The 26443-nt window shown below is 62.1% G+C and overlaps 1 protein-coding gene and 1 long non-coding RNA gene across 11 annotated transcripts in view; one reads left to right on the top strand and one right to left on the bottom strand.

Moving 5' to 3' along the window:
• Window positions 1-26443, bottom strand: part of NFATC1 (nuclear factor of activated T cells 1) — a 105982-nt gene that overhangs the window by 38382 nt on the left and 41157 nt on the right. For 5 of the 10 annotated variants that reach the window (XM_045041300.1, XM_023242129.2, XM_023242130.2 and 2 more), the window contains exons 4-8: window positions 23030-23232; window positions 22361-22533; window positions 20630-20770; window positions 10391-10446; window positions 6259-6391 (exon numbers count right to left, since the gene is read on the bottom strand). In XM_045041300.1, the coding sequence (XP_044897235.1) occupies window positions 6259-6391; window positions 10391-10446; window positions 20630-20770; window positions 22361-22533; window positions 23030-23232 (706 nt within the window). Of the gene's footprint in view, window positions 1-4096; window positions 4846-6258; window positions 6392-10390; window positions 10447-20629; window positions 20771-22360; window positions 22534-23029; window positions 23233-26443 lie in introns of those variants that run through there. The other 5 variants (XM_045041302.1, XR_006587822.1, XR_006587821.1 and 2 more) reach the window with 3 other exon arrangements.
• On the top strand, window positions 6390-11456 carry LOC123381148. Its single transcript, XR_006587823.1, has 2 exons — window positions 6390-6926; window positions 7439-11456. It is a non-coding gene; the product is annotated as an uncharacterized LOC123381148 (long non-coding RNA).

Here is a 26443-nt window from a genome sequence, read left to right as displayed (position 1 = left end):
GGCACCAACCCCCACCTCCTCTGGGTCCCCACCTGTGGGGAGCTGCCGACCAGTCGCACTGGACCACACACGCCACGAGACGCATCGAGCGTTTTCATCCAGGAATGGCCAAAACCGCCTCTGGAGGGAATGAGATCCACGGTCCTGCTGTTTGCCCCCAAGCAGCTGCACCCACGGCTGTGATTCTGGGCAGGGCCCAGGGGGCTGCCTCCCCCACAGCTGGCGGGACCAGGCTCCCAGGGACAGGACGCCCATCCACAGCACGCGGTCCTTCTGTGTTTGGCGACCCGTGCCCCGCCCCCTCCGCTTGGTCCCTGTGGGCAGCACGGACTCTGTGAAGGAGCCTTGGGCACAGCCACCCCCGCTCCCCGGCCCCCAGCGTCCCCCCAGACGCGCGCCCTGTGGACCGGCTCTCCCGTTTCCTGAGCAGGCCGGACTCGTGCTCGTTCACACGCGTTCAGACCCAGGCGCCCCGTCCCACAGTCCACCCCTCGGTCTGTTGCAAGTTCAAATCCTCTCCCTGTGGCCAGCACGTCAGGGTCCGTGTGCCGTCTGACCTGGTGGTCAGGGCGTCTGACTGGGGGGTGCCAGGCGCCTGGGAGGGAAACGCTTCTCCGCTTCTCCTTCGCCTGAGCCCTGCTTCTGACACCTGGGGGCCTCTCACGACCGAACCCGACACCCAACGGCAGGGCCAGCGACACGTGGACGAGCACCGGTAGACGCGGCGTCCAGAAGGTGATACGGGAAACCGAATCTCGCCACGGAAGGAGGAAGCCGGCCTTCCTGAGCCTGGAGGATGGCTCCCGAATCCCTCTCCAGCTCCTGCCGGGCTGGTGGGGACGGTCCCCACCCAGGGCATCCAGGGCCTGGCTCCTGCGGGCAAGGAAGACCCAGCTACGCTGGACGCCAGCTCCCCTCACCTCTACACGGCAGGCAGAAGATGTGGAAACAGAAATCAGAACACCGGTCCCTCAGTCTCTGGCTGGAATAGCAGGAGAGCCAGTAAACACGGGGACCTAATAAAATCAGCCTCACGCAGGTTGTGCGAGGCTCCGACGAGAAGCGACGGCAGAGTGTCCCACACAAAGTGCTCACAGCCGTGTACCGTGCACTGGCCCCACTCCCAACGTGCTCGCTCGGCGGTGTGGTTATCACACGGCTCAGCTGACTCGCGAAGAGCATTCCACAATGTCCACGGGGACCAGCTGTGCCACTGACCACAGTGGGCCCGAAGCCGGGTGTCCTGGGGTCATGGGACGGGCACCACTGACTTTGCTTTGCCTTGAGAAGGGAGTCCAGGGTGGGCAGGAGTCCCCAGAACGGACACCCCCTCTGCCACCTGGGCCAACCTGACCCCCCATACCCGTGGGTCAGAAACGTGGCAGTCTTCTCTGCTTGAGCCCCGAAGGTCTTCCGTGAGAGGCAAAGCTCCGGCCGCACGCACACGGGGCTCGGGTGAGGTCTCGGCCCGGCGGACCCCGCTGTGGACGGTGGCAGGCTGCCCTGCCAGGCTCCGCCCCAGCTCCTATCCGGTGGGGTGGGGACACTCGCCCGGCAGGGCCTAGGGGTCGAGGACCATGTGCTTATGCCTCGCAGCCCTCTTCAGAAGAAGTGGGGGGCACAGTGCCCTAGGAAACTCGGCCTCCGCGAGCTCCACATGGACCAAGCCCACCTCCTTGTTACCCACAGGACGAGGGGACGTGGGGAGTGGGTGCCCCGGTGAGGCCTGGCCCAGAGGAGTCTGTCAGAGGGTGCCCTCCCACCCAGCCCTGGGGGTTGCGACAAGGGCCCAGGGGCCCGAGGGGCTGTGAAGCTTCTCCCAGCTGAGTCACTACTAAGCATCTTTAGGATTTCGTGGAGGCAATTACTTTGGGACCAAACTTGAACGCGAAGGACTCAGAAAAGCAACGAGGCCCAAAGCTCAGTGGAAAAGGCAGACCCAGAGCTTGCTGTGAAGACAAGGCCACTGGGCTGACGGGACTGGAAGCCGCTGTCCGTGGTTCCATCTACAGACGGGGCCACCCCTGGAGAGCTGGGTCTGCAGGTGGCCACAGGAGGGAGACCGCCCTGGCCCTCGGGCCCGCAGGCCGCTCGCGGCCGGCTCCTCCCGTCGGCAGCCTCGGCTCTGGGGACTCTCATTTCCGGACCACACGATGCAAACGGAACACAGAGAATCCACTCCTGTCTGCACCTGCCAGGGCGGAGGCGTAGCGTCCTTCCGCTCCCTATCTCGTGGGGGCTACCAACTACCGTAACCGCGAGGTCCGTGGCGAGCGGTGAGCCCCGCTCCTCCCGTGGTTCCTCCCCCAGCTGCTGACGTCGGGCCCACAGAGCCCCGGCCCCGCCACCTGGCTCCGAGCTCCCCCTACCCCGGTCCCAAGAGAGCTCTGTTAGAGGAGCTGCCCCATGCCAAGTGGTCCCCGGCCGTGACCTTCTACTGTCTGTCGGTGGTGGACAGGCAGGGCCCAGGGCAGGGAGCTCTGGCCGCCTGGGACCTCCAACGATGGTGTGTCCCCAAAGCCATCCCCACTGATCCTGGGGGAACTCCAGGACCCCTACCTGCTCAGCCACAAGCGACAGTGAGCAGGGGCCAGGAGCCATCATAGGCACCTTCTGGGAAACCAACTACAAACATCTCAGACACAAAGACGCACTCTCCGAGACTCGATAATTTGTCACCGTTTATTTTCTCATCTTAAAGACAGACTGACCTTGGTACGTGAGTTTGAGGCCATAAGCAGAAATGCTCATTGCCTGAGCTCCTGCCCCCTCCCTGCCTGTCCCAGGCACTGGGGCAGCCGTCGGGCACATGAGCCCGCAGAGTCACCGCTGACGTGGACACTCTTCTTCCCCTCAATCTCAGGAGCCGCTGCCCACGGGTCAAGTCCTCCTCCACACCTAACGCGAGCTGGCCCCACGGTGAGTGGTGCCCCCGCTCCCGGCAGAGTCCGCCCTGAGGCGGGCACCAGGGCACTGACGGCCCGCACAGCCCAGCCAGGGGCCTGAGGCGCTCCTTGCAGGGGCTGCGGGAGGCACAGTTAACAGGAACGGTGACACACAAGGAACGAGAAAACCTCTCTGGCTCCGTGTCCTCTGCGGCGTCTTCCAGGATCGCACCGGATGTTCTCACGGCTGCCTTCAGGTGCTGCCCCGGGGCACGAGCGGCAGGTGCGCACTCCGTCCCCCACCCCCACCCCCCGTCACACCCACGGCCAACACCCAGAGAGGGGCCCGCGCTCCATCGCAGCCCGGCAGGCCCTGCGTGTGATGCCTCATGGCCTCTTCCAGGCCGACCGCTGGGAATGACCCTGAGACCGGAGGCCCCGCAGACGCGTGTGGTGCAGATGGAAAGAGAGGAGGGCGTCATCCCAGGGAGCCGTGGTCAACTCGCTTGTCGTCCAGCTGTCAGAAGGTCACCGGCGAGCTGAGCCCAGCAGCGGGGAAGGTGACCCCGAGCAACAAATGCTCTGACCCCCTCACTTCCATCACCTGCACCGCCAGGGGCCACACGGGGGCAGTGAGCGTCCCCACCTCTCTGCATGAGGGTGGCCTCCCGGGGGCACTGTCCCTTGGGGTCACATGTCTGAGAGCCCACCATGAGGACAACTGAGGCCACACCATCACCTGTACCCACAGCTAATTTTGATGGAAACCCTAGAGTGGCACTTGATTTTACACATTTGAACATGAAAATAAGTTTTTCGGGTAGAGTTTAAGAGGACTTACTTCCAAAGCCTTGCCCGTTTCAACAGCACATTTAATAACCTTGGAAAGAACCTGCCGTCGGAATACACAGAAGCCGGGGCCCCGCTGTGCTTGCCCTCAGACGGGAGCCCGCCCCAAACAGGCCGATGTCTTCTAGTCCGTGCGGCACGCCCCGTCCGCTACCAAGCTTTCGTCGACACAGCACAGCACGTATCTTTGGGCTCAGAGTCGACAGTCGCGGTCCGTGAGGTGGGAGACTCAGCCCAGGGGGACAGGGTGGGGGCGCTGTCTACGTGCCGAGTGCGGGTCTGTGCGTCCTGCTCACGGCCGGGCGAGCCTGGGGAGTGCACGGCAGGAGAAACACCAAACCGAAAACCAGACACACGGGTTCTAGTTTTTCATTCGTTCACTTATTTATTCTTAAAGCCACGTAAGGGTAGACCCCGCGATTCAGCCACGAGGTCAGATCCCGGCCGAGGGTCCTGCTCCAGGGAGCTTACAGCCTAGCGGCGCGTGGCCTCGTCCCAACCCCACAGGGCAGCAGACGCCTGCCGCCCCAGGAAGCCGGGGCCGGGCCGGGTGCTCCCAGGGGCCGGCAGCGAGGATGCCTCAGGCTCCGAGGGGCTGGAAGCAAATTTCAAGGAGAGAAGCGTGGAGGGTCACTGAGGCCTGAGAGAGGCAGACAGGACAGCAGAATGGCAGGTACGTCCAGCCCACAGTCACTGGCCCCTGCGCTAGGGGACAGACGATGTCTGGGGCGGAGCACCGGCTACAGAGAGAAGGTCCAAGTGGAACAGAGTCCAGAGTACGTGTGTGAGGTGCCTGGCACGTGGCGGCGGGGCGCCTGGCGGATGGAGGGGGTGGGGAGGGGGCGGCGAGGTCTCTGGGGCAGGTGGAGAGAGGGGCGCCGGGGCACCGGGGTGGAGCGCAGTCAGGACCCCGTGGGATAAGGCTGTAGGATGTGATTCCCGCTGCAGGGCAGGGAGACAGGATGCCCCACACACTGCCCTCTGCACCCCATTGTCTTAGTAACATGTCCCTGGGGCTCAGTGTGCCCCCCGTAGGAGAGATGTGCAGGTCACAGGCGGGGGCCCCTCCACCCCTGACACTGCTCGGGGCACCGTGAACTTGGAGCAGGGACTGCAGGAAACACTAACGTTAGAGATTTTCTAAACCGCTTTAAAAAGCAATTTTTCTTAAAAGGCCTGGTTTTCTTTGAAACGTTCAACTTTTGGTCAACCACGCCTGAAGTTTAATTAGCATACAATCATTACATTTTCACAAAACGACTAAACATTTTCTTTTGTAGGATATATTGCACCTTATTCCAAGAACAGATAGGATTCACCGAGTTGCACGAAGCAGACCACATAACCCAGGATGGGGTCGCAGACAAGAGAACAGACCAGACCGGCCTGGCGTGAGCGGCTCACGGGCACACGGTGCTATGTTGTGTGCAGTCTCACGACGTAATTTCGCAACAAGATCGTATCATTCAAATCCTGAAAGGCACGGCTGACGTTTGCCCCCAAAGCGGTTAATTCTAACGGTTTGATATCAACACGGATATTCTAGGGCTTTCTATCATCTACTCGGTATTATGTGTTACAGTCAGAAAACGAAAACCTTCAGAGAATCTTGACTTCACCAAGATAGCAACATGGCTGCTTTTTCAATAGTTTTTAGGGTATAACTTCCCTCTTAAATCACACGAATCTCCTAAGCTTTTAGAACAGAAGCTACCATACAAGAAGATTGCCGCCATTGATAACCTTAACACAGAACACAATGAAATCCAGGATGACCGCAGCTGGGACCACTCAGAGCATCAGGCGATGCTCTGAGGACGACATTCGGGGGGCAAAAGCAAACACTGGTATTTTCTTTAAGGAAACACCTTAGAAAGCTGAAAAGGTGAACTGTCTTCTAAGTCCTAAGGCTGTATCCTCAGAATGCGTAAACACACAACCTCAACGAGGGTGGTTTTTGGTTGAGTGACAGGTACTTGGGCCTGAAAGCCTCACAGTCACAGGAAGGTGCAATTATTCGACCAAAGATGTGACGTGGGGGTTTCAGCCCGAGCACAGAAATCGTTAATGTTAGTCAATGACCACATCAGGCACCAGCCTTTAGGCTCAATGCCACGGGTTTACTTCTAAAGGCACCTGCCAAATAATGACAACTATTTGGTTTTCCGCCTTACACACCTACAGGACTTAAACACACACCTAGACCACCTCAGCCTTTGGGCGCAAAAGGGCCGCACTTTTTCTCCCCTCGGGCCATTCTCTATTTGCAAGCGGCCAGCAAAAATGACCCGTCATTATCCCAATATGCAGCCCCCACCCACAGCAGTAATAAAGGAAAATACACTGAAAGCTTCACTTTTTTTTTTTTTAAAAGGACTCAAGGACGCGTTCCTGTCAACAGGACAATAACGCAGCTTCCGCACACACCGCTTCACCCCGACAGCATCTTGGCATCTATGCGTCTCTTAGGAAAAGCACCCTGCGGGCTCATTCTCAGCGCTTAAGGTTAGAAAGACAGCGTTACCGTTCGCAGGAAGGTAGGTCAAGTGCTGATACTGGCTCCTCTTCCTCTTCCCGTTGCAGACGTAGAAACTGACTTGGACGGGGCTCGTTATTCTCGGATTGCGGAAAGGCGGTATCTCGACCACCAACGAATTCTGGCGAGCAAACGGCAGAGAGGAGGGAGACGGTGAGCATCTCACAAACACGAAGCACCCTGCAGTAAACAGCCGCGTGGGGGCCACGGCGAGCAGCTCCCGACCGTGCGGGCTGCTTGGAAGAAGCTGCCCACAGAGTCTGCCTGGGGCGCGGGCGCACGTCTGGGCGGATCGAACCTGCCAGCCACACCCGGGCAGCCCGTGGATGCGGAGCGTGTGGGGGGAGGCAGGCCGGGGGCTTCAGCTAAGATCCACCGACTCAGCCCCAGAGACAAGCCGCTGGTGCTAATCGGAGAGAGGAGCTACTCGGTCTTTGGAACACCCGGATGTATCTGCCTGCCCTAACCCAAGGGGTCAGTGGCCTTTGGAAACTAGAGAAAAGTTCCACGTTTGGCCCACGGATGGAGCTGTGAGCCCCTGTTCAGGCAACACACTGCAGACCCAGGAGACCGGCTTCCTGGAGACACGTGTCTGGGGACAGGTTCTCTGACGAAGGCTCGAAGCCCGTCACGGCCTCCCAGACTCCCTCAAACAGGTGAGCTCGACCCTAGCAGGTTGAGGGGCGTGTGGACGGTTAGAAAGAAAGCACAGATCGGGATGGGGGCTGTGGGGGGCACTGGTACCTTCCCATGGCTTAAAATACGAACTGACGACATTTTCACAAAAATTACGCTCCTTCAAGTGCGGGTATAAAACAAGGCACGTGAGGCAGCACGGCATTGTGGGAGACGCGGGCTGGCGGTCGGGGGGCCTGAGCCCCAGCCGACAGCGTGCAGTGCACCAAAGTGCCGACGTCCTCACGGGGGCTCATGCTGTACCTGATTTCACGGGAGGGACAGGATCTCACACCCAAAATGTTTCTTCGATTGCTTTTGTCAAATGATTTAAGTTAACAAGCAAAGAAAATGTATAAGAAAAATCCATCGTATCAGGTTTTGTTACCCAGCTTAATAGCAAAATTGATTGAATCAGGTTAGTAATGGAATCGTATGAATATTAAAACAGGAAACCGAACAGAACTTTGGGCCCAACCTGTTCCTGTTACAGATAAAGAAACCGAGGCAAAGAAGCCTGCTGCCGAGAGCTGCCCTGGGCCCCTCCCCTGGGACCACGCTCCCTCCAGGCTACGTGGTTTTGTCGTCTCAATAACTGCATCCCGTTCGGAAGAAGCAACAAGTAGCCCGAGCGTCTGGCCCCTTGCAGACGTGACCCTGCGCACGTGCAGCCGATGGTGCCGAGGACGGGTGTTGCGCAGGGTGGCTGCGCTGCAGTTACGGGGATGGCAGTGCCGCGTCTTGGCCAGGAGGTGGCTCGGGCGGCGGTGCGGCCCGTGGTCGGGAGCCTGGCTCGGGAGCACGGGTCTGGGTTCCCACCCGGCCTCCGCACACAGCTGGCGCCCACCGGGGGCGAGCCACTGTGGAGGAAACGGTGGAGTCGAGCGTCCACGGAAGAGAAGACAAGCAAGGAAGAGGTTTAGGAAACGACTACCAAGAGGCGTCAGCGGGAGTCTCCGTGACGGGTCCCGTGGGGCAGGGGCGGGCGTGCCAGGCAGGGAGGCCCTCGTCAGCAGTTGGGCTTTGCGGGTCTGGTTTTTGTAAGCTGTAGGCGACCGGGGGTCGCGTTCCGATGCGGGCACAGGCTGATACGCTTCACCTCTCTGAACAGGACGTGCACGACACCGTCCTCCCGGGAGCACGGCGAAGGGGGAATATGCCGCCACAGGACACGTGTCACCACGGAAACACCAGGCATCACAGGCGGCACACAGAACCCCACGGAACAAGAAACCCCGCTGAGGGCTCCTGCTAGCGTATAAACTGCGTGTGCAGCATAATCCCGCTTCGTGCAGAAGGCACATTCAATATGACAGCCACGGCACGCGTGTGTGAATACACGCACACGCACACCAGGAACAGCCTGGCAGGACATACGCCCACACGTCGGCAGCGGCAAAATTACACAAGGTGCTTCTGTTCTCTTTTTCAGTTTTTGTATTTTCCAAATTTCTGCACTAATAAACACCCTTTTGTCATTAGCAATAGTATGTAAAATTAAACCTCAGCTAAGAGATAAAGCACGTCACCATTCGCACGTACTGTTACGTTTCTTTTGAAACGCACAGCTGTTAACTGCTCAGCTCCCTTTAAAACATGCAACCGTTCAAAGTGCAAAAGAAAGCCCAGTGACACGAAACCTCCCACAAACTTGGCAGGAAAGATCCCGATAGAGAAAGCTGCAGGATTGCTGCGGGTCTCTTCTTCCTGCTCAGGGGAGGTGCGCACGAGGCCCCTGGTGGTCTGGAGCGGACTTCAGCTGCTGGGCCTGCTGCACCGGGGGACCCCCTTCTGGAAGCCCAGCCGCCCGGAGCCCACGGCGCTTGCTCAGGGCTCCTCAGGCAGCAAGAAATGCCCCGGGGCCAGAAGGAGCCCGTGCACGTGCGTGAGCGTGCGTGTGCGTGTGCGGTCCTGAGCGCGGGACCGGACCCAGACAGCATGGAAGGGGAGCCAGGTCATGAGCACAAGTTTCCCTGGGACCAGGGAGGAATCTTTTCCACGTGACACCACTTGGACAGGCTTCTGGTAAACGGATCAGAGCTTTGGGAAAGGAGGCTTAAGTCTCAAGAAAAGATGCTTCGTCCCGATAGAGCCACCCGTGAGGACCCAGGGCCGGGCCTGCGGTAACCAAGCCGCCGTCAAGGAGCCACCTCCGCGGCGGACAGGCATCTCCAGTAGTGACTCAGGTCCTACCAGCAGCAGGGCAGGGATCGGTTACCTGATGGCTTCGGCAAACCCCTCCACCCAAGGCTCCCCGTCCCCCGGCTCCAACAGCCAGGGCCCCCGGGAGCCCAAAGACAGCAGCAAGTTACTGTCCTGAACACGATTTCTGAACAGGTGGACGCCCCACGTCCCCCCGCTGTCAGAAGAAGGGCCACACGCCTGTGCCCGTGGCACCTGTGCCCGTGGCCAGGGGAAGAGCTACTGAGCTTGGAAGAACTCTGAATTTTTTCAGACAGTCACCTGCGGCCACAGTGTGTTTTGCGTCAGCCCGAAGACTGTTGCTCTTCTAGGATCACAGAGAACACACACACACACACGCACGTGCACACACACACCCCGTGGCAGATGTTAATCCCACCGCGTCCGCAATCATTCGGAACACTCACGCCCTAGATACGCCAATTAGCAGACTGTCCGAGTGGACAGAAAGAAAGACCCAGCTACCTGCGGTCTGTAAGAAACCACTCTAAACACAAAGGCACGGACGAAGGTTCGGGGACGGAGAAGACGGGCCGCGCTAATGCGAGCCGTAAGAAAGCTGGACCCGCTGCTTGATCCCAGAGAGAAAACGTCCCCCATAAACAACCACGCGGGCACCGACACGTGCGAACAGAGCCCAGGAGGCCAAGAAAGGCGGTGTGGGTGGGTGTGGGTGTGCCGGGCGTCTGCGGCCCGGGATCCTCTCAGCGGCACCAGCGAGGCCCGGGCACCTGCCCCGCCACCTTCCGGCGCCCGCAAGCGCACCAGCTAACTGGCACAACGGAATCAGCAGCACGGAGACCCGCCTTCACATCCAGCCAGTTCACGTTCAGAACAAGAGTCTACCGAGTGGCGGGAGACGAGATCGTGCCAAGGACGCTGCTGGAGCCTCGCGCGTCCCAGCGAGCCCGGGCAGGTGTGACGCCCGCTCAGCGGCTCAGAACAGCCGGTCTTCCTGGCGGACGGCGGCGGCGCTGTGTGCGGGCCCTGGCGACGACGACAAGGAGGGTGGCGAAGGCCCTGTGCCCACGGTGCCCGCCACGTGACCGGGAGCAGTTACCGGCGCAGGAGGGTCCCAGGCTCCCCTGCGCGGGGTCCCCTCCTACGGGTCACCCGCTGTGCCGCCCCAGGCTGGTCTGGGTCCTAAGAGCACTGGTGTCAGGAAGCCCTTCACGCCGTTGGCGCGTGCTGCACCCTGACCCCGGTGTTTCCAGCGGCTCGTGTCGTGGGAAGCCCTACTCACCGGCTTGCACAGGCCTCTGTCCGTCTTTGCCTCGGCCTCCCAGATGTGGTGACCGTCTGGAAGAGAAGGGCAGAACGAAGGCTGTTACCCGCGTGCCCGGTCCAGCACGCCACCCCAATCCCCTTGCCTCAACCAGGCGCGGGCCACCCCGGAGACCACAGCCCCGTCCACTCGCACCGTGCTGGCTGCTAATGCGCGAGAGCAAAACGTCGTGTGAGCGTCGCCACCGGAGAGGACGCGCTAGGCCCACACGCGGGGGCAAGGAGCCTTGTGGAGCCCGAAGACCCCGGGCTCCGTGGGAGGGAGCCCCGGGCAGCGAGCGTCCCGAAACCCACCCTGCCCGCATCCACAGGCTCGCCGCCCCGGCCCCACGGCACCCACGGGAGGGCTCGTAAACACAGGAGACGTGCCGGTGACCCGGTAAACGGCGCGTGGTCTCCGGACCTGGACCCGGGCGGTGTCCTGGCTCTCAGACCTGCCGGCTCCAGCTCCAGGTGCACCGGCGGGAAGCGTAGACCTGGTTACCGCGTGCGTTCTGGGAGCAGAGTTACTCTGAGTAACGAGTCGGGGCCCGGGAGCCACAATCCCGCCTCTGCTCAGAGTAGCTGCTGGCTGAGCGAGAGAATCCTTTCTGTGACTGCTTCTCGCCACGTCGGGATACAGAAACGCAGAGCGTGGTATTTCTAACCTTGCCCCAACGGCCGTTTGCGTGTTTTAAAAAAAAGGTAGAAAGGCTCCCGATGGGCCTTGAAGGGGCTCAGTGTCCCGTGGGCCAGGCCTGGAGGGAGGGAGCTTCGAGAAGCCCACTGGCAGGAACGACTGCAAACCGAGCTCTTGGCCTCTGGAAGCCCCTCGATGGCTGGCCAGCGCGACGGGGCCCGGCTGGGTGGTTACTTGGAATTAACAGCTGTCTGTCTCCTGCTGAGACCTCCCTCCTCCCCATCTCCTGTGAAGTCTGTCCCCAAACAGTTACAGCCAGCCACAGTTCCCACTCCCATTCTGGTTTCAGAGAAGAGACGTACGTGTGTTACAATTCAGAAATTATAAATAAAGTAGACAAAATCTCCTTTTTCTGCCTCACAGTGCGGGCGGGCAGGGGTGGAGGGTGGAGACAGAGGGAGGAAATGTGAGTCACACAGAGCCCGGAGCAGCGTCTGTGTGCCAGGACCACACCAGCCTCTCGGGACGCCTGAAGTCCCAGCACAAATTACCCACCAGATGAACCCACTCGGTGATAAAATGCAGACCAGCGGCCCAAGGGAGCAGCATCCACGTCTCCTCCAGAAAAACATAACAGGAAACTAAAAATACACTCTGCTGTTCTTAAAGGCATCAAGACCCACAAAGCAGCTAACTTTCTGGAGCCCCGTGAGCCCAGGGCGCGGGTGCGGAAGCATCTCTGTGAACCCCGGTCCCTGAGCTGGCGGAAGGTCCCGAGCTGCGTGAGCCAGGGATGTGGCTCCCGGGGCCGAGCTCGGGGACGGGGCAGGCTCGTTTGGGCCGCGCAGGCCAGACAGGACTTGGCCCCGTGGGCAGGGTCCCCACCCGCTGCTTGCTTAAGGTAATCAAAATTACTCTGCCTGTAAGCACAACTCCTATGTTCCTGTGCCTCTTAAAACAACTTCAGAGGGACACAGCTGTGAGAGTCACAAGCGGGGACAAACCTGGCCACTGCCCAGTCTCTGCCCGTTGGTGGTAACCACGGCTCGAGTTTCCCTGAGGAATTCTCGAGTGTGGCCAGGCCTCCTGTCGAGGCGCAGAGAGCACACAGGGGGCAAGAGGGAGGTCGAGGCCCATGAGGGGCCAGGGACACGGCAACAAGGGGGCCGAGCACCCCATCCGTCCTCCAGGAGGGGTCAGACCAGACTCGGCCTCCCTGTGAACACCTTGCAGGCTCATCCGAATAAGGAAACCGACGGAAGGCTCTGTGGGGCCCGCCGGCCAAGAAAGCGCTCCAGCAGAGGCCTCCTCCGGCCCCTCCAGCCCTTCCTGGGCCTAGGGGCAGGGTCCCCGTCAGAGCGGCTGCCCGGGGTCGGCAAGCCACACGGTCCACCGTGCACGCCGCGTGTCAGCTTTCCCAGACACCGATCCCGAGAGTCACGCACTAACAGAGTATAGGCCCATCCGGACACGCTGGTTAAAGCCGGGCTTCTGGAGACCCCGCAGGGCGGGAACCAGCGGTCTCAAAGGCCCAGGGTTCTGGCCCTGTTTTCCCTGAGTCTTCGTGTCTGTTTGAATCACAGCCCATGGGGACAAGCACGTCGTGGTCCCTCTGTTTCCACTAAGGGCCCTAAACGAGCGGCCGTCCGCTTGTGTATCAGGATGGCAGCTTCGCGGCCACTCAGCGTGGCTGATCGTCACGGACAGGTTCCCGAGGGCAGGGTGCCAGCAGGACACCGTCGCCGGTGTCCCCCCCCCCGCCCCCCCCCCCCCCGAGCTGGGGGCGTGGGGCCCTGCCGTCCGGCCTCGGGGCGTCCTCCTTGGCTGAGCACAGCCTCAGCCTGCACGGGGTAGGCGGGCCCCGCACGGCCTCAGCCTCGGAGCTGCGGCCTTATCAAGAGCTCCGAGGGCCTCAGCGGGGAAACTGTGCGCAAGCCCAGAAGGAAAAATGTTCCAAACCATTAGGGAACTCCCTGCCGCGTGAGTCATCGGAAAGGCTTCCCCACCACACCCGCCCCGAGGCTTCCACAGCACGGCTCTTAGTCACACACCTCCCGGGGCGGCTCGGGGAGGACGGGGCCACACGTGGAGGTCCCCGGCCTCCGCGGGAGCAGCGGCTGCTTTCCGGAGGCACACTCGAGTCCCCGGCACGCAGGAGGCGCAGACACCCGTGACTGGCTTTCGACCGAGTCACAGCGTTGGCCGACGGCCAGAATGGAAACAGCACGGAGCCCCCGTCGGAAGGACCCCACGCCTGAGTGGCGGGACCTCGTTCCCTGGGGCCCTTGGCCGCGCACACGGTCCCCTCCGCGCCTGGCTGCCGGCTCTGGGAGCGGGCTCAGCCCAGACAGGTGCGGACCGGCACCGCAGCGCCCTGTCCCCGGGCTGCCGGCTGGCAGGAAAGGCAGCGAGCGGGGTGCAAACAGGAGGTCCCTCTGCACTCCCGTGGGCGCCACGGGGGAGACGGCACCCTGACCCTGGAGCAGTCGGGCCGGCCAGGGCCGGGGGCTCCGGGGTTGTTCCGGTCAGCGGGAGGGTCCCCACACAGCTTGTCTTCATCCCCCCCAGGCCCCCCAAACCCCTCCAGGCCTCACACCCTGGGGCGCCCCCAGAGCTGCTCCGACCAGCCTGCTTCCTGCAGAAGACTCCAGAGTGAGAAGGAAATCACCCATCGGCCTCGGGCTCAGCCTGGGCTTTCCTCACGTGGCCGAACGTGGGATTCCTGGGTGCGTGCCCCAGGAAGGGGGCCCACGCGTGCACAGGCGGTCACTGGGGCACACGAGCCAAGAGGTGGGCACGACCCCAGAGTCCGGCCGCTGCAGGAGGCTAAGCACGCCATCCATCCACAAGACAGGAAGCCACCCAGCCTTAAAGGGGACAGAGTCCTGATGCGCGCTCTTTGTGGGCGCGAGGAGCTACGCACAGCAGGGCCCTGTCCTTCCAGGGCGGCGTCCGGGGCAGGCAGAGCCACGGGGACGGAAGTCAGCTCTGAATCGGCCAGGCTGGGGAGAACGGGGTTAACGGCTAACAGGTAAAGTCTCTTTGGGGAATTTCTGGAATTAGCAGGATGGCTGCCTGGCTCTGAACACACCAAAAGCCACTGAACTTTAAGTGGCTGAGCTGTGTGCTCTGTGGGCTGTATCTCAACAAAGCGAACGCAAGACAGAAGTCGCGCAAGGGCTGCGTGCGGCATACTCCGAGGCGGCCTTCGGAGGAAGCAGAGGCAGCCGGTCCCCCTCCGTCCAGCTTCGCACTCTCGACACCTGCCCACTCCCGTGCCCTTCCCCTTCCCACCAAGACTGAGGTGGGAAGCTGCCACCCCCCCCAGGTGCCTCCAGTTGCCTCCCTCCCCGCTTCAGAGGGACGTGTGCCCACGTCCTGGATGTCCCCGAGGTGCCGAATCGGAGGTGGGGGGCTGGGCGTGGTTTGGCACAGACCTCTGGGAAAGACTGGTCACCAGCCCAGAGAAAAGAAGTTTCGGTGACAACCTTCTCACGGCAGGGACGCAAGGCCTCTGGTCTGGCTTGGGGAGCCCCGTGGGGGCCTGCGGACGGGCCCTCCAGTGCTGGGGTCACCAGGCCCCAAGAAGGACTGGGGAAGGCACAGAGGTCACACCGAGCCTCCACTGGCCGCCCCTATCCCTGGGGTGTGGACAGCCCTGCAGGGGACAGCCCTGCAGGACAGCCCTGCAGGGGAACGGAAGGCCCGCCGGGCTGGGCTGCAGCCGTGTCTCCCCACGGGCATCAGGTCGCCTCCCAGGACATCAGCAGAGGGAAGCTGAGCCAGGAGAAGGGTGAGCCTGGGACCGGCTGCCCTGTGGCACCGGCCACGCTCCCAGCTGACTTTCCTCTCCGGCTGGGCTCCTCCTGAGACCACTCAAAACGTCTCAGTGTAACCGTGGGGCCAGCGTTCAAGTCCACGGCCGCAGTGTAAGGAAAAACCCTTCACGGCACGGCGCTCCCTCCGGTCTGCCGCTTTCCTTCTGCTCAGCGGAGACGGGCGCCTTCCAGAACCACCGGCCCTGGGAACGGTCACAGGTGACGCCGTGCGGGGAAGCCGGTGCCCGCGTGGGCCCCCAGGCCCGCGGGACTCTCACCGCAGAGGCTGCCCGAGAACACTTGCCTGACATCACCCCCTCGGCACGCTGACACAGGGGAGCAAGGTGGCAGTGGCTGTCCGTGTGGACGGCCGTCCTCCCGTCCCTCCCACGTCCACGCCAGGAGACCCTTTTCCTTCTCGCCAAGTCATGACCTGCGGGCATGCGAGCCGCACCGCCGGCTGGAGGCATCCGTACCTGGGAAATTTCCGGAAAAGCTTCAGAACCAACACACCAAGCTAGTGGGACCAGAAGCCCCGCAGCCATGGCCACAGCGCAGGGCAGAGGAGGAGGCGTAGCCGCCACCACCAGAGGGAGCGGAACACGACCCTGCAGGCTCTGCCCAGCGGTGGGCACCCGGGGCTCCCGACACTGTCACCGCCACGCTGTGCGGTTCGGGGGGGGGGGGGCGGCCACACCCCAGGACAACAGGAGGCTCGTCACATACACACGGCCCCCTCTCACACCCACACCCACGGACCACATACGTGAACTCACACACACCCTAACACACGCATACCTGCTCACACACATGCCCTGACACACACGGGCTCATTCACACATGTTCTGACACACACGGGCTCACACACACCTGCTCACACACGCACCCTGACACACACCTGCTCACTCACACACGCTGACACATGCACACCTGCTCACACACATGCCCTGGCACACACAGGCTCACTCACATTCTGACACACACGGCTCACACACACTGAAACACACAACTGCTCACTGACACATGCTCTGACACACACGGGCTCACACACACTGACACACACACCTCACACACACACCCCAATGCACACTTGCTCACTCACACACCCTGACACACACCTGCTCACTCACGCTGACACACACACACCTGCTCACACACATGCCCTGACACACGGGCTCACTCACACTGACACACACACCTGCTCACACACACCTGCTCGCTCACACACGCTGACACACACATACCTGCTCACACACACACCCTGACACACACAGGCTCTCACACACTGACACACACACCTCACATACACCAACACACACGGGCTCACTCACACGTTCTGACACACATGGGCTCACACACTGACACACACACCTGCTCACACACACCCTGACACACACCTGCTCGCTCACACACGCTGACACACACATACCTGCTCACACACACACCTTGACACACATGGGCTCTCACACACTGACACACACACCTCACATACACCAACACACACGGGCTCACTCACACGTTCTGACACACATGGGCTCACACACTGACACACACACCTGCTCACACACACCCTGACACACACCTCGCTCACACACGCTGACACACACACACCTGCTCACACACACACCTTGACACACACGGGCTCTTACACACTGACACACAACACCTCACATACACCAACACACGGGCTCACTCACACACGTTCTGACACACACGGGCTCACACACAGGCACACACACCTCACACACACCCCGACGTACACTTGCTCACTCACACACGCTGACACACACACCTGCTCGCTCACACACGCTGACACACGCACACCTGCTCACACACGCCCTGACACAGGCACCCTGCACACACCTAAACTGTGTGCACTCCTAAACTGTGCCACTCCTAAACTGGCCGCTGGAGTCCAGGCCTGTGCTGCGACCGGGTGCATACTTAAAAAGAAACATCACCTAAGGCCCCCACACCCCCTCTGCTGGGAGGTGAGATTTCCGCTGCTCTGGGCCACGGCCTGAAGCCTCGCCCATGAACACGAAATCGTCTGTGCCGATGGTCTGAGAGCGTCCGGGAGGCACAGGTGAGGAGTGAGCCGTGCCACACGCACACACACACGGGCCCAGGACGGACAACTCGGGGAGCCCACGGGCCAGGGGCCCACACTTCCCCCTCCACACTCAGCCCCCAGGATGCACCCAAAGAAGCCTCTTACAGCAAAGTGGCCATTTTCCTACTTCTGGAGCAAACGGGCACATCTCCAACCCGTGGGAGTGAGGTGTGCTGACCCCGCAGCCCCCTCCCTCCCACAAGCCTTTTCACCTTGAACCCGGACCCCCAAAAGGACTTTGTTCACAACAGCACCAGGATTAGGGGTGTTCAGAAGCAGGTTGGTGAGGATCACAAAGGGGCGTGTGCAGGTGCAGCCGGGGGTGGGCCCGGGGATTCAGGCTCACGGCCCGCTGAGCGCCTTCCCTGCCCACTGCTGGACGGGCCCAGAAGGGGCGTGGGGGCCGCTGCCGCCCCCACGGACCGTCCAGTCCACCGGGTGCACCCATCAAGAGCCCCTCTGCCCATCCCCCACCCAGGAGCAGGTGTGGGATGTGTGCCGCCTCCCAGAGCACCCACTGGCCGGCGGCTCAGCCCAGGAGGAGCCGCTGATGGGCGAGAACAGCAGAGCCACCTGGGGCTTGGGGCCTTGTGGGGGGGGGGGGGCGTCTGAGCGCCCCACGAAGAGGTTTCGAGGGAGCGATCCAGCGTTGAAGGGTGCTCACACCGCGGCCCGATGAACTGGCTTCCACGTTTACACCTCAGAGGCCCCACGTGTGGGCGTGGCAGCAGCTAAGGACGCCAGGCGGGGCCCCGAGACCGTGCAGACAGAACACAGCCGACCTGCCAGCTCACGGGGGCCACGGGAGCGGCCACGGGCTGAGTCCAGTCCACACAACTGCCAGCAAAGGAAGGGCTTGTTCTTGAAGCCTCTAAGTCTGAGTGAGATCTGCCGTGCGGCCGAGAAGCCGAAACAGGCTCTGTTTGCGGTTTTCAGGAATCACCGCGGACCAGGCAGGAGCCCGCTCGGAGCCACCTGCAGCCCCAGTGTCAGGGACGTGATCTGGCAAATCCAAACCAGTGACACGTTCGGCTTTGGCACCTCAGCCCTGCCTCCAGAGCAGAGCGAGTTCACGTTCCACGCGACGTCTTCACACGTGTGGAACACGCGAGGGTCCTCTGGGCTGGTTCAAACGTTCACACGCGTGTTCAAATACATGCTCGATCCACACCGCTGAGGGCAGCTCCAGAGATCTTCACTGCCAGGTATGGGGGGGGAGGGCCGGTCAGTGTCTCACTCCCGCACGGGGATGTCCACGACGTCCGCAGGCAAGCCCTCGATGCAGCCGTCCAGCGCTGGACTCTCGGCCCCGCTGGGTAAGTGCGTTCAGGTTTTCACACGCTCAGCAGCACCGTCTCACGTGCGAGCCACGGCCACCGACCCCAGTCCTCAAAGGAAAGGCTCTTCTAATCCCGGGGCCTTTTGCAAAACACAGTAAAGGCCCCCCCCGCAAAACTACAGGGCTCTTCTGGAAAGCACCATCACGTACGCGGCCAGAGCTCTGTGCTGTCACGTCCTGTGTGACATCCTGATGTCCCTGCAGCCCCTCATCCTGCCTGGGCTGCCCTGAGGGACCCGCTGACGCCCACCGGAGGCCCAGAGCCACCTACCGGGAGGCCTGGCTCCCGTGCACTGACTGCTGCTCTTGCCACAGGTGCCACGAGGCCCTTCTCCAACCCCCTTCTCTCATGGAGGCGTAGCCGCTGTGGCTGGCCCGCCAGGCAGGAACTGCCCCGTGAAACCCTCAGAAAGGTCTGGGTTGCTGGTGCGGGGGCTGGGGGCGCCCCGGAGACGCCCCAGCGGCTGGGAGAACGGTGCCTGCGTTCAGGACTCCCACAACAAGGTCTCTCCGCTCACATTCCGGCCTTGGTGGTTTAGGGACTGAACTTCACAACAGGGCAGTGACCTCGTCGGAAGCCTAGAGAACGGCTCGGCCCTAACCTAAATTGGCTTTAGCGGTATCTCCAAAAAATCAACTAAGAAAAGTCCAGTTACGGCTGCAGAGGGCGTCGGGATGCGTTAGGAGTGGCACGAGGGCCACCTGTGCCGGGAATCAAAGGTGAAAGAACGTTCTCTTTTGAAAACGTGACTTTCACATACACGTGTGAACACGCAAACCGTCTTCTTAAATACGAACACGCAGCCACCGACAGCGTCCAGACATGAAAGCACAGTGTTTACACCTGCTGGTGGTGGCCGCAGGCTGTGACCACGTCACCACCCACACCCACGTCTCGCCGGCTGCCACGGGAGGGGGAGGGGGAGGGCCCCACGCAGCCAGCCTCCACGTGGCACGTGAGGCCCTGGAGTGGACACGCACGCGGGGGCTGATCAGGACGGCCGGGCGGTGAATCCCGCCCCGCCAAAGAAGCCACACGGTGCCCACCAGGCGGGGAGCACCCAGGAGGCACCCGAAGGTCCTGCCGTGGCGCCAAGGTGACGACTGTTCAGGAAGGAGGAAGAGAGCCGCGTGGACTTGTGCAGCAGCCAGAAAAGCAGTGACTCAGGCCAAGTCGCAGCACAGCACCTGGCGACCCTCCCCCACACGTACTTGTTCGTGTGTTTAAGCTCAAAAGGTTAAATCGTTTCAAAATTAGCCTCCTCCGAAAAACAGTGTCCAGCAATGCAAATTCTCCTCATCATCACCACATTTGGTCCGATTTTCTCCATAATTCACAACATTTTCCAATCACGTGCGTGATTACACGGGCACAAGCTGAGCACACAGGACCTGCCGGCCCGTTTTGATGGAGGCACTTAAGCCTCCTGCGCAAAATCAAGACCCCATTGTGGACGCTGGGCACTGCTGTGGCTTCTGGCATCAGCGTGGGTCCTGCAGCCGTGCTCTCTGGAAAACTCTGAGCGGGGGCGCGACCCCCTGCAGCCCAGCGGTGGCAGCACCGTGGGGGGCACTTGCCTGGCCAGCTCAGTGGGGACCGGCCTCCAAACCACAGCTGCCCAGAGCTTCCGGAGGGACCGGCCACACGCACTGTCACCTGCCCCCCCCCCCCCCCGCCTTGCTTTACTCTCATGAGTGCCCAGAGGCCTCTCCTGGGGCGGGGTGGGCGTGCACACACCTACATCCGCCCTGCCGCACACCTGGGCTCCGCTCTGCACGCGGAGGACTACACCTGCCACCCAGCAGTCTACACACACACACACACACACACACACCACACCACACCACGGCTGGGAGCCCACAGCAGCACCTGCCTCTGCATCTGTGGGGCCTGAAGGACGCCACGGGGGTGTGGGGAGGCCGCCGAGCCAAGTGCGGGTCCCACGGCCGCTGCGGCCACTGAGCATCAGGATGTTCACCTCCCAAGGCGGTGATTCTGACACGAGAAGCCATCATCTACACAGGGCAGAACAGCGCCTCCCGAGACGGCCTGAGCAGCAACCACCCAAAGCCAGGAAGCAGACGTGTGCCCGGGCCAGGCCAAGGGCCCGCCACGGCCAGGGAGCAGGGGGCGGCCCCATACCCGCTGATGTGGGCCACGTTAAGGACACGCCTTGACCCAGAGCTCGGTGATCTGCTCCTGCTGTGCGGCGTGGAGACCCCAGAGCGGCCCCGCTCCGCCCCTGGGAGCCACCCCCCACCCCGGCGGCAAAAGCGGACACGCGGACAGTCTGTTATAGAGGAGATACCTGGTGCTTTCTCCACGAAAATGACCTTGGAGTCTTGCAGAAAGTTATGGCCGGACAGGACCATCTTCTTCCCGCCGAGGACGGGGCAGCTGGCCGCGCTCTGCTTCTCCACGAGGGGCAGCTCCTGGGCCGACCGCTGGGCTGCGCGGGGTCACAACAGGGGGAATGAGCTGGAGCCCCGGCCCCACCTCGTGCCACAGCCCCGGGAGGGCGCCCCAGGGTCAGCCGGCTGGTCAGGAACGGGCCCTTCCCGCGGGCTCCTCGGGGTTTGGTGGGGGGGCGTCACGCACTCGGAGCACAGGGCGACTGCACGCGACAGCTGGTCGCCCTCACGGCTGCTGCTCCAGGGCAGGTCCGCGTGATGACGCACACACAAGGGCGAAGGCGCATCAGCTCGTGTGCGCACAAAGATCGCGACTTCAGTGGTGCGTGCACACACGTGCAGTCTGAGTGCGTGCCTCTGTGCGGTGAACGTGCCAGCCCCCCAGGGTGACCCCAGCCTCTGCTTGGATAGGACACACCGCCCCGGGTAAGGAACCCCCCCTCGGGACACCCTGTCATGGTGGGAACGGGGTGTGGGCTTTGGAAGCTGGGAGCCACCACGAGACCCCACCCCGGGCGCCGTGGGGGCGCGGGCCCAGCGTGAACTGCAGGGTGGGGTCTCGCGGTGGAGGCCCTGTCACAGCCAGGAGTGGCGGACAAGAGAGGCGGGGGTCTGCTGGGACAAGGCCAGGCAGCAAGGCGTTGAGCATGAGGAGTCAGGCCGTCTGGAAAGCACAGGACGTGGGGCGGCGGCGGCGGGGGGGAGGCACCGAGGCTGTTCCGGGCAGAAATAGTGGCCACTTCCCTGGCCACTGTGCATTCTCACCCAACCAGTGGGCCCGAGGGAGGAGGCCACACTTCAGACACGTTGAGCCGCCTGCAGCTAACCCACAGGCCACGCCAAGGCGTGGGGACAGGTGTCCGTGGGACTCCACACAGGGGTCATGAGACAGCCATCAGGGGGACGGGGTCCCCGGGGGCTGAGGTGAGGGAACCAAACCCGGACACCCCCACCGAGACGGGCGGGCAGGTGAGCCAGGGACACGGGTAAGTGTCCTGAGACAGCCACGACCGGGTGAGAGAAGAGGGGCCCTGGAAAGGTGACCTTCCGGCAGCGGCCAGTGGGTGTGGCAGGCCTACAGAACGCTTCCTGGTGACCCACCCCCAGGCCCAGGAAAGAAGCCGTGCTGAGGACAGGCGTTCGTGGGGCGTCCACCAACGACCTCATCTGCCGGAGGGCCCTGACCCCTTGCCGCGGCCGAGCCCCCGCAGGAGCAGAGGACTCAGGCCCAAGGCTGGAAGACAAGACGAGGGAAAGCCGGGAGCTGCCGGGGAAGATGGGCTGGTCATACAAGGGCTGAGAAACAGGTTTGCTCAGCCCAGTGGACCAGACGCCCCAACCCCACCGCTCAGGTTTCTGAAAACCTAGGGATTTGCTCGAATGGGGCGAGAGCACCCATCTCAGGGGTTCAGGACAAACTCTCCTCTCTGTGATCCCCGCGGGTGCGAGGAGCAGGGTGGGCGGAGCCCGTGAACCTGAATGCCAGCGAGGTCAGGGCCTCGGGGGACGACCCACGAGAGGCGGGGAGCAGAGCGGCTGCACATCGGTATGGACACACTTGATGGGAAAAGCCTGTGCGAGGTCACAGACGGGAGGGCGTGTGGCACGGGGCCAGCTCCGCTACTCACAGCACTCGATGGGGTTCGAGGCCACTTGCAGGGACAGCGTCCGGCCGTTGGGCTGCGGGATGTGGACCCGGAAGACCAGCCTCACCCTGGTGTTCTTTCTCCCGATGTCTGTCTCCCCTTTGCGCAGCTCGATGTCCGAGTTTCTGAGCTTCAGGATCCCGGCGCAGTCCACGCTGCCGGAAACAAGGGTCAGACCGTCTTTCAGTCCCTGGGGCAAGGCCCAGGGCGTCCCACCCTGCCCTCGAGAGGCCCACCGTCCGCGCGAGACCCTAGGAGCCACGTGCGGGCAGGAGGAGGACGGGAGGCTGTGAACGGAGGCCCTACTCCCACAGGAGGTCAGTCCTCAGTTTACGAGTCAGTCCCTCGGAACTAGCGAGCAGGCCTGACTTTGCCCCTTGGCCCGTGCACCTTGGTGGTGGCCGTGCTCAGGAATGAACGGGCGTCGCGCTCAGGAGGAGAATCAGGCACGAGGGCACGCTGACAGCGGGGGACCGAACCGTCCAAGCGCAAGGCCCACGGCGCCCGGCGCCCTGGAGCAAATCCACCGCCACAAATGTTTGGGGTTTGCCCGGGTGTTAAGCCGAGGGCAGAGATGCAGAGGAGGGAAGGGCACGCGGGCCACACCCCCGAGCCGGCCCCCAGCACCCCAGCCCCGCGGGCGCAGCTCACATGGCTCTCATGTTGTTCTCCGGCAGCAGCGGGATCTCCAGGACTTTGGTGTTGGACAGGATGGCCTCGTGACTGGTGGTGGACACGGTCTTGCCCGTGATCCGATGCACCTGGTAGAAGGCGTGGGGTCTCAGCAGGCGGTCGTCAGCGGTCCCGATGAACAGCTGTAGCGTGAGCGGCTCGTTCTCCAAGTAGCCGTGTAGCTGGCGACAGAACAAGGTCCCCGTCAAGCACCCTGCACGCAGACTGCTCAGAACCGGTTAGATTTTTATAAGCAAAGGCTGATTCAAACGGAAACTGTGCAACAGGTGCTCGGTGCTAAGTCGTTCCGCGCCCCCGCCCCCTCCACTCAGTGACAGACGATGGGAATGCTGGGTGCTGAGTGCTAAGTCGCTCCCGCATGCCGGCACCCTCCTCCCTGGCAGCTTGTGAGCACCATCTACACCCCGCCCAGCATCTGTCGTAAGGACCGTGTGTGGCTGGTGCCACCGGACACCCGGGGCCAGGCCTTTCCCGAGGAATTCAGGCCCCGCAGCCTGCAGGCTGGGGTCCTGCTTCTTGAACAACCTGTCCCGACCGCACATTACAGTCCGCGGACGCGAGCGACCGGTGCACGGAAATGCCACCAGTCCTTCCAAATGTGCAGGGGGGCCGGGGCCGCCGGTTCTCCGAGAAGCTCCCGGAAGGACAGACACACGTCCTCGCCGTCCCGCCCACGGGCACGACGTGAGAGCCGCACGCCTGGTGAGTGTGCCAGAGCACCTGGTCAGGGCAGACAAGGCGCAGGCGGAGGGGGCGTGGGCAGGGCGGGCCTGAGGGCACCCGCGGCACTGCCCAGGCTCCACCTCTGCCCCGTGACACGTCCACCATGAGGTCACCTCACCCACCCCGAGGACCTGCCCAGCGGCACAGGCCCTGATGACGGGGACAGAAGAGGTGCCCTCAGGGACCAGGCACAGGCAGTGGACACCGACCAACAGATGGAGAGTGTCCCTGGGAGTGTCCCCGGGCGTCCAGAGGGGGACGGGGTGTCCAGAGGGGGGAGGGGGTGTCCAGAGGGGATGGGATGTCCACAGGGGAACGGGATGTCCAGAGGGGTGTCCAGAGGGGGAGGGGGCGTCCAAAGGAGAATGGGGTGTCCAGAAGGGGACAGAGCTTCCACAGGGGACGGGGCGTCCAACAGGGAAGGAGGCCTTTAGAACCTCCCGCAGTCCCCATGCTGGCTCCTGCCGACCGTGTGTGCGTCTTTCACGTTGGTCTCCGCGGCTCTCCAGGCACAGCCGCGGCCTCTGGGGCGATGCAGGCGGCTGCCTGTTGTAAGTTTCACGGACTCTTCGGTGGACCGGGCACTGGCCAGCAAGACAGCATCGGACGATCGAAGGCCCTGGGCTAAGGGCTCGCTCCTGTCTGCACCCGTCACCACTCTGTCTGGAATCGGAGGCGCCCGCGAGTGGTGCACACTCGTCAGCTGCCACGAGAAGGTACAAAGGCCACTTCCCCGGCTTCGGGCAGCAGTCTGGGCGAAGGCTTCATTCGCCGGAGGCTGCAGGTGTCCCTGTGCAAAGTGGATCGTCCTCCACGCGGGGTGACGGGCTGTGCCACCCCTGGGACGCCCAACGGCTTGGGAACGAGCAGACGGCCGAGCGCCAGACGTCCTGCTGTCTGTCAGGAGCAGGTCAACAGCTCCACCCAGGGCGTCGCGAGACCTGTTCTAGGGACGCGAACGCCGTCACCCTCAACGGACCCGGGATCTCCAACACAAGCACTCGGAACGTCAAGTTTAAGATTAAAAATGGGATCCAACCCTGTGAATCTGTTAACACTGAGGAGCAAACAGTAGTTGAAATCAGCAGTGAACCATCGACCGGAACCATGCTGATAGAAGACTCGTCAAGTGACTGTCACTGCACTTAATTACGGCACGGTGCTTGCAAGCTCGGGGTCCTCGGGAGAGGGTCCTCCAACGAGGACGGCTCGGGAGGCGCACGCACCCCCCGCCAGCATGCTGAGGGCCAGGAGGAAGGAGACCGCGTGGTCAAGGCCGCCAGCGCGTGAAGGGCCAGGCTGCCCCGTCCACGTGACGTCACAACTTCCATGCGAGAGACGCTGGCCACTACCTGTGGGACGTCCCGGAGACAGAGGCGCTCAGTGCAGGAGGGTGTGCCCAGACACACAGTCACGTGCCCACGCACACACACACACTCGCACCAGGGCTCTCCCACATACTCTGGAGCACTGTGCTTGGCTGGGAAGGTTCGTTGCCGGCCGGCGGCAAGGACACATGCATCCTTTTCTGCCTCGACAGGGTCCCACGCGTCTGTGGGCGTGGTCATCACCAAAGCAGCTTTTTCACGTAAAATCATCGCGCTTCCGTCCCGATCCACGGGTGCCTGATGCACACAGACTAAACACGCGTCTGATAGGCGTGTGCACACAGACTGGGAGCGCGGCTGAGCCGAGCACGGACGTGAGCCCGGGCTTCCGCGGAGGGACGGGAGATGCCACGGCCGTGTGGTGGGCGCGTGGGCAGAGAGGCCGAGGGGCGCCTTCCCTGCCCTGCCCGTCCGCTCGCCGGGGGCCTCGCTGTGGCCGCGCACGGAGAACCCGCACACGACTCCTTTCAAGGCCGTTCCTGCTGATGCGGCTTAATCCCGCAGAGACGCCTCTCCTCTCTGAACTGAAGAGCTCTTCCTGTATGCACGCACGAGCGTCCCCAGAGGAGCGCCGTTGGGTCGGGACGGCAGCAGCCGCGGCCACCGAAGTTCTCGCCTCCTTGTGGGGAGGGCGCCTTCGGGCCTCGGCCGATTTCGTGAGCTTTAATGAGAAACCCCTACTCCGTGCTGGACTCGAATCTATGTTTTTGTAACAGAAAACATGAAAGTAACATCAGAGGCTGATTAAGGGGCAAATTTTGCCCCTCGGTGTTCCGTTCTGTGCCGTCTAACGCAACAAGACCTAAATGAGTCTTTGGCCGAAACGGTCTCTCGTGCGGCTGAGGCAGGTCGGTGGCGTGCGGAGGGCCCGGTGGCACTCAGGTGTTTGGAAATGACAGGTTAGAGCCCCCCCGGGACCCACGCCGGCACTGCTGATTGCACGCGGGCGCAGCGGATTGTGGGTATAACTTCCCCTTTTAAAAACATGCTACTTCAGTGAAAATGGGAATACTTAAGGTTTAGCTTGGGAGATAAACATCTATTATTTAAAACACGAAGTTCATTTTAAGAAAGTAATTTAAATACTTCACGTGCTCCGCTGCATGGGTTTTCTGCCTCCGGCACGTTTTAGTATCTGTAATACGCTATTTATAAAATTACCTGTCATAACAATGGCCTCTCTTTGCTTCAACTAAACTAAACAAAATGCATTATTCCGTTTTCAAGGTATGAGAGCCGCTAAGTTTTCTACACGTGCGTG

This window comes from Felis catus, chromosome D3 (genome assembly GCF_018350175.1).
Source record: "Felis catus isolate Fca126 chromosome D3, F.catus_Fca126_mat1.0, whole genome shotgun sequence".
NCBI classification, from domain to species: domain Eukaryota; kingdom Metazoa; phylum Chordata; class Mammalia; order Carnivora; family Felidae; genus Felis; species Felis catus.
The sequence above is the reverse complement of the archived record's forward strand: the minus strand, read 5'-3'. Positions and strand labels throughout refer to the sequence as shown.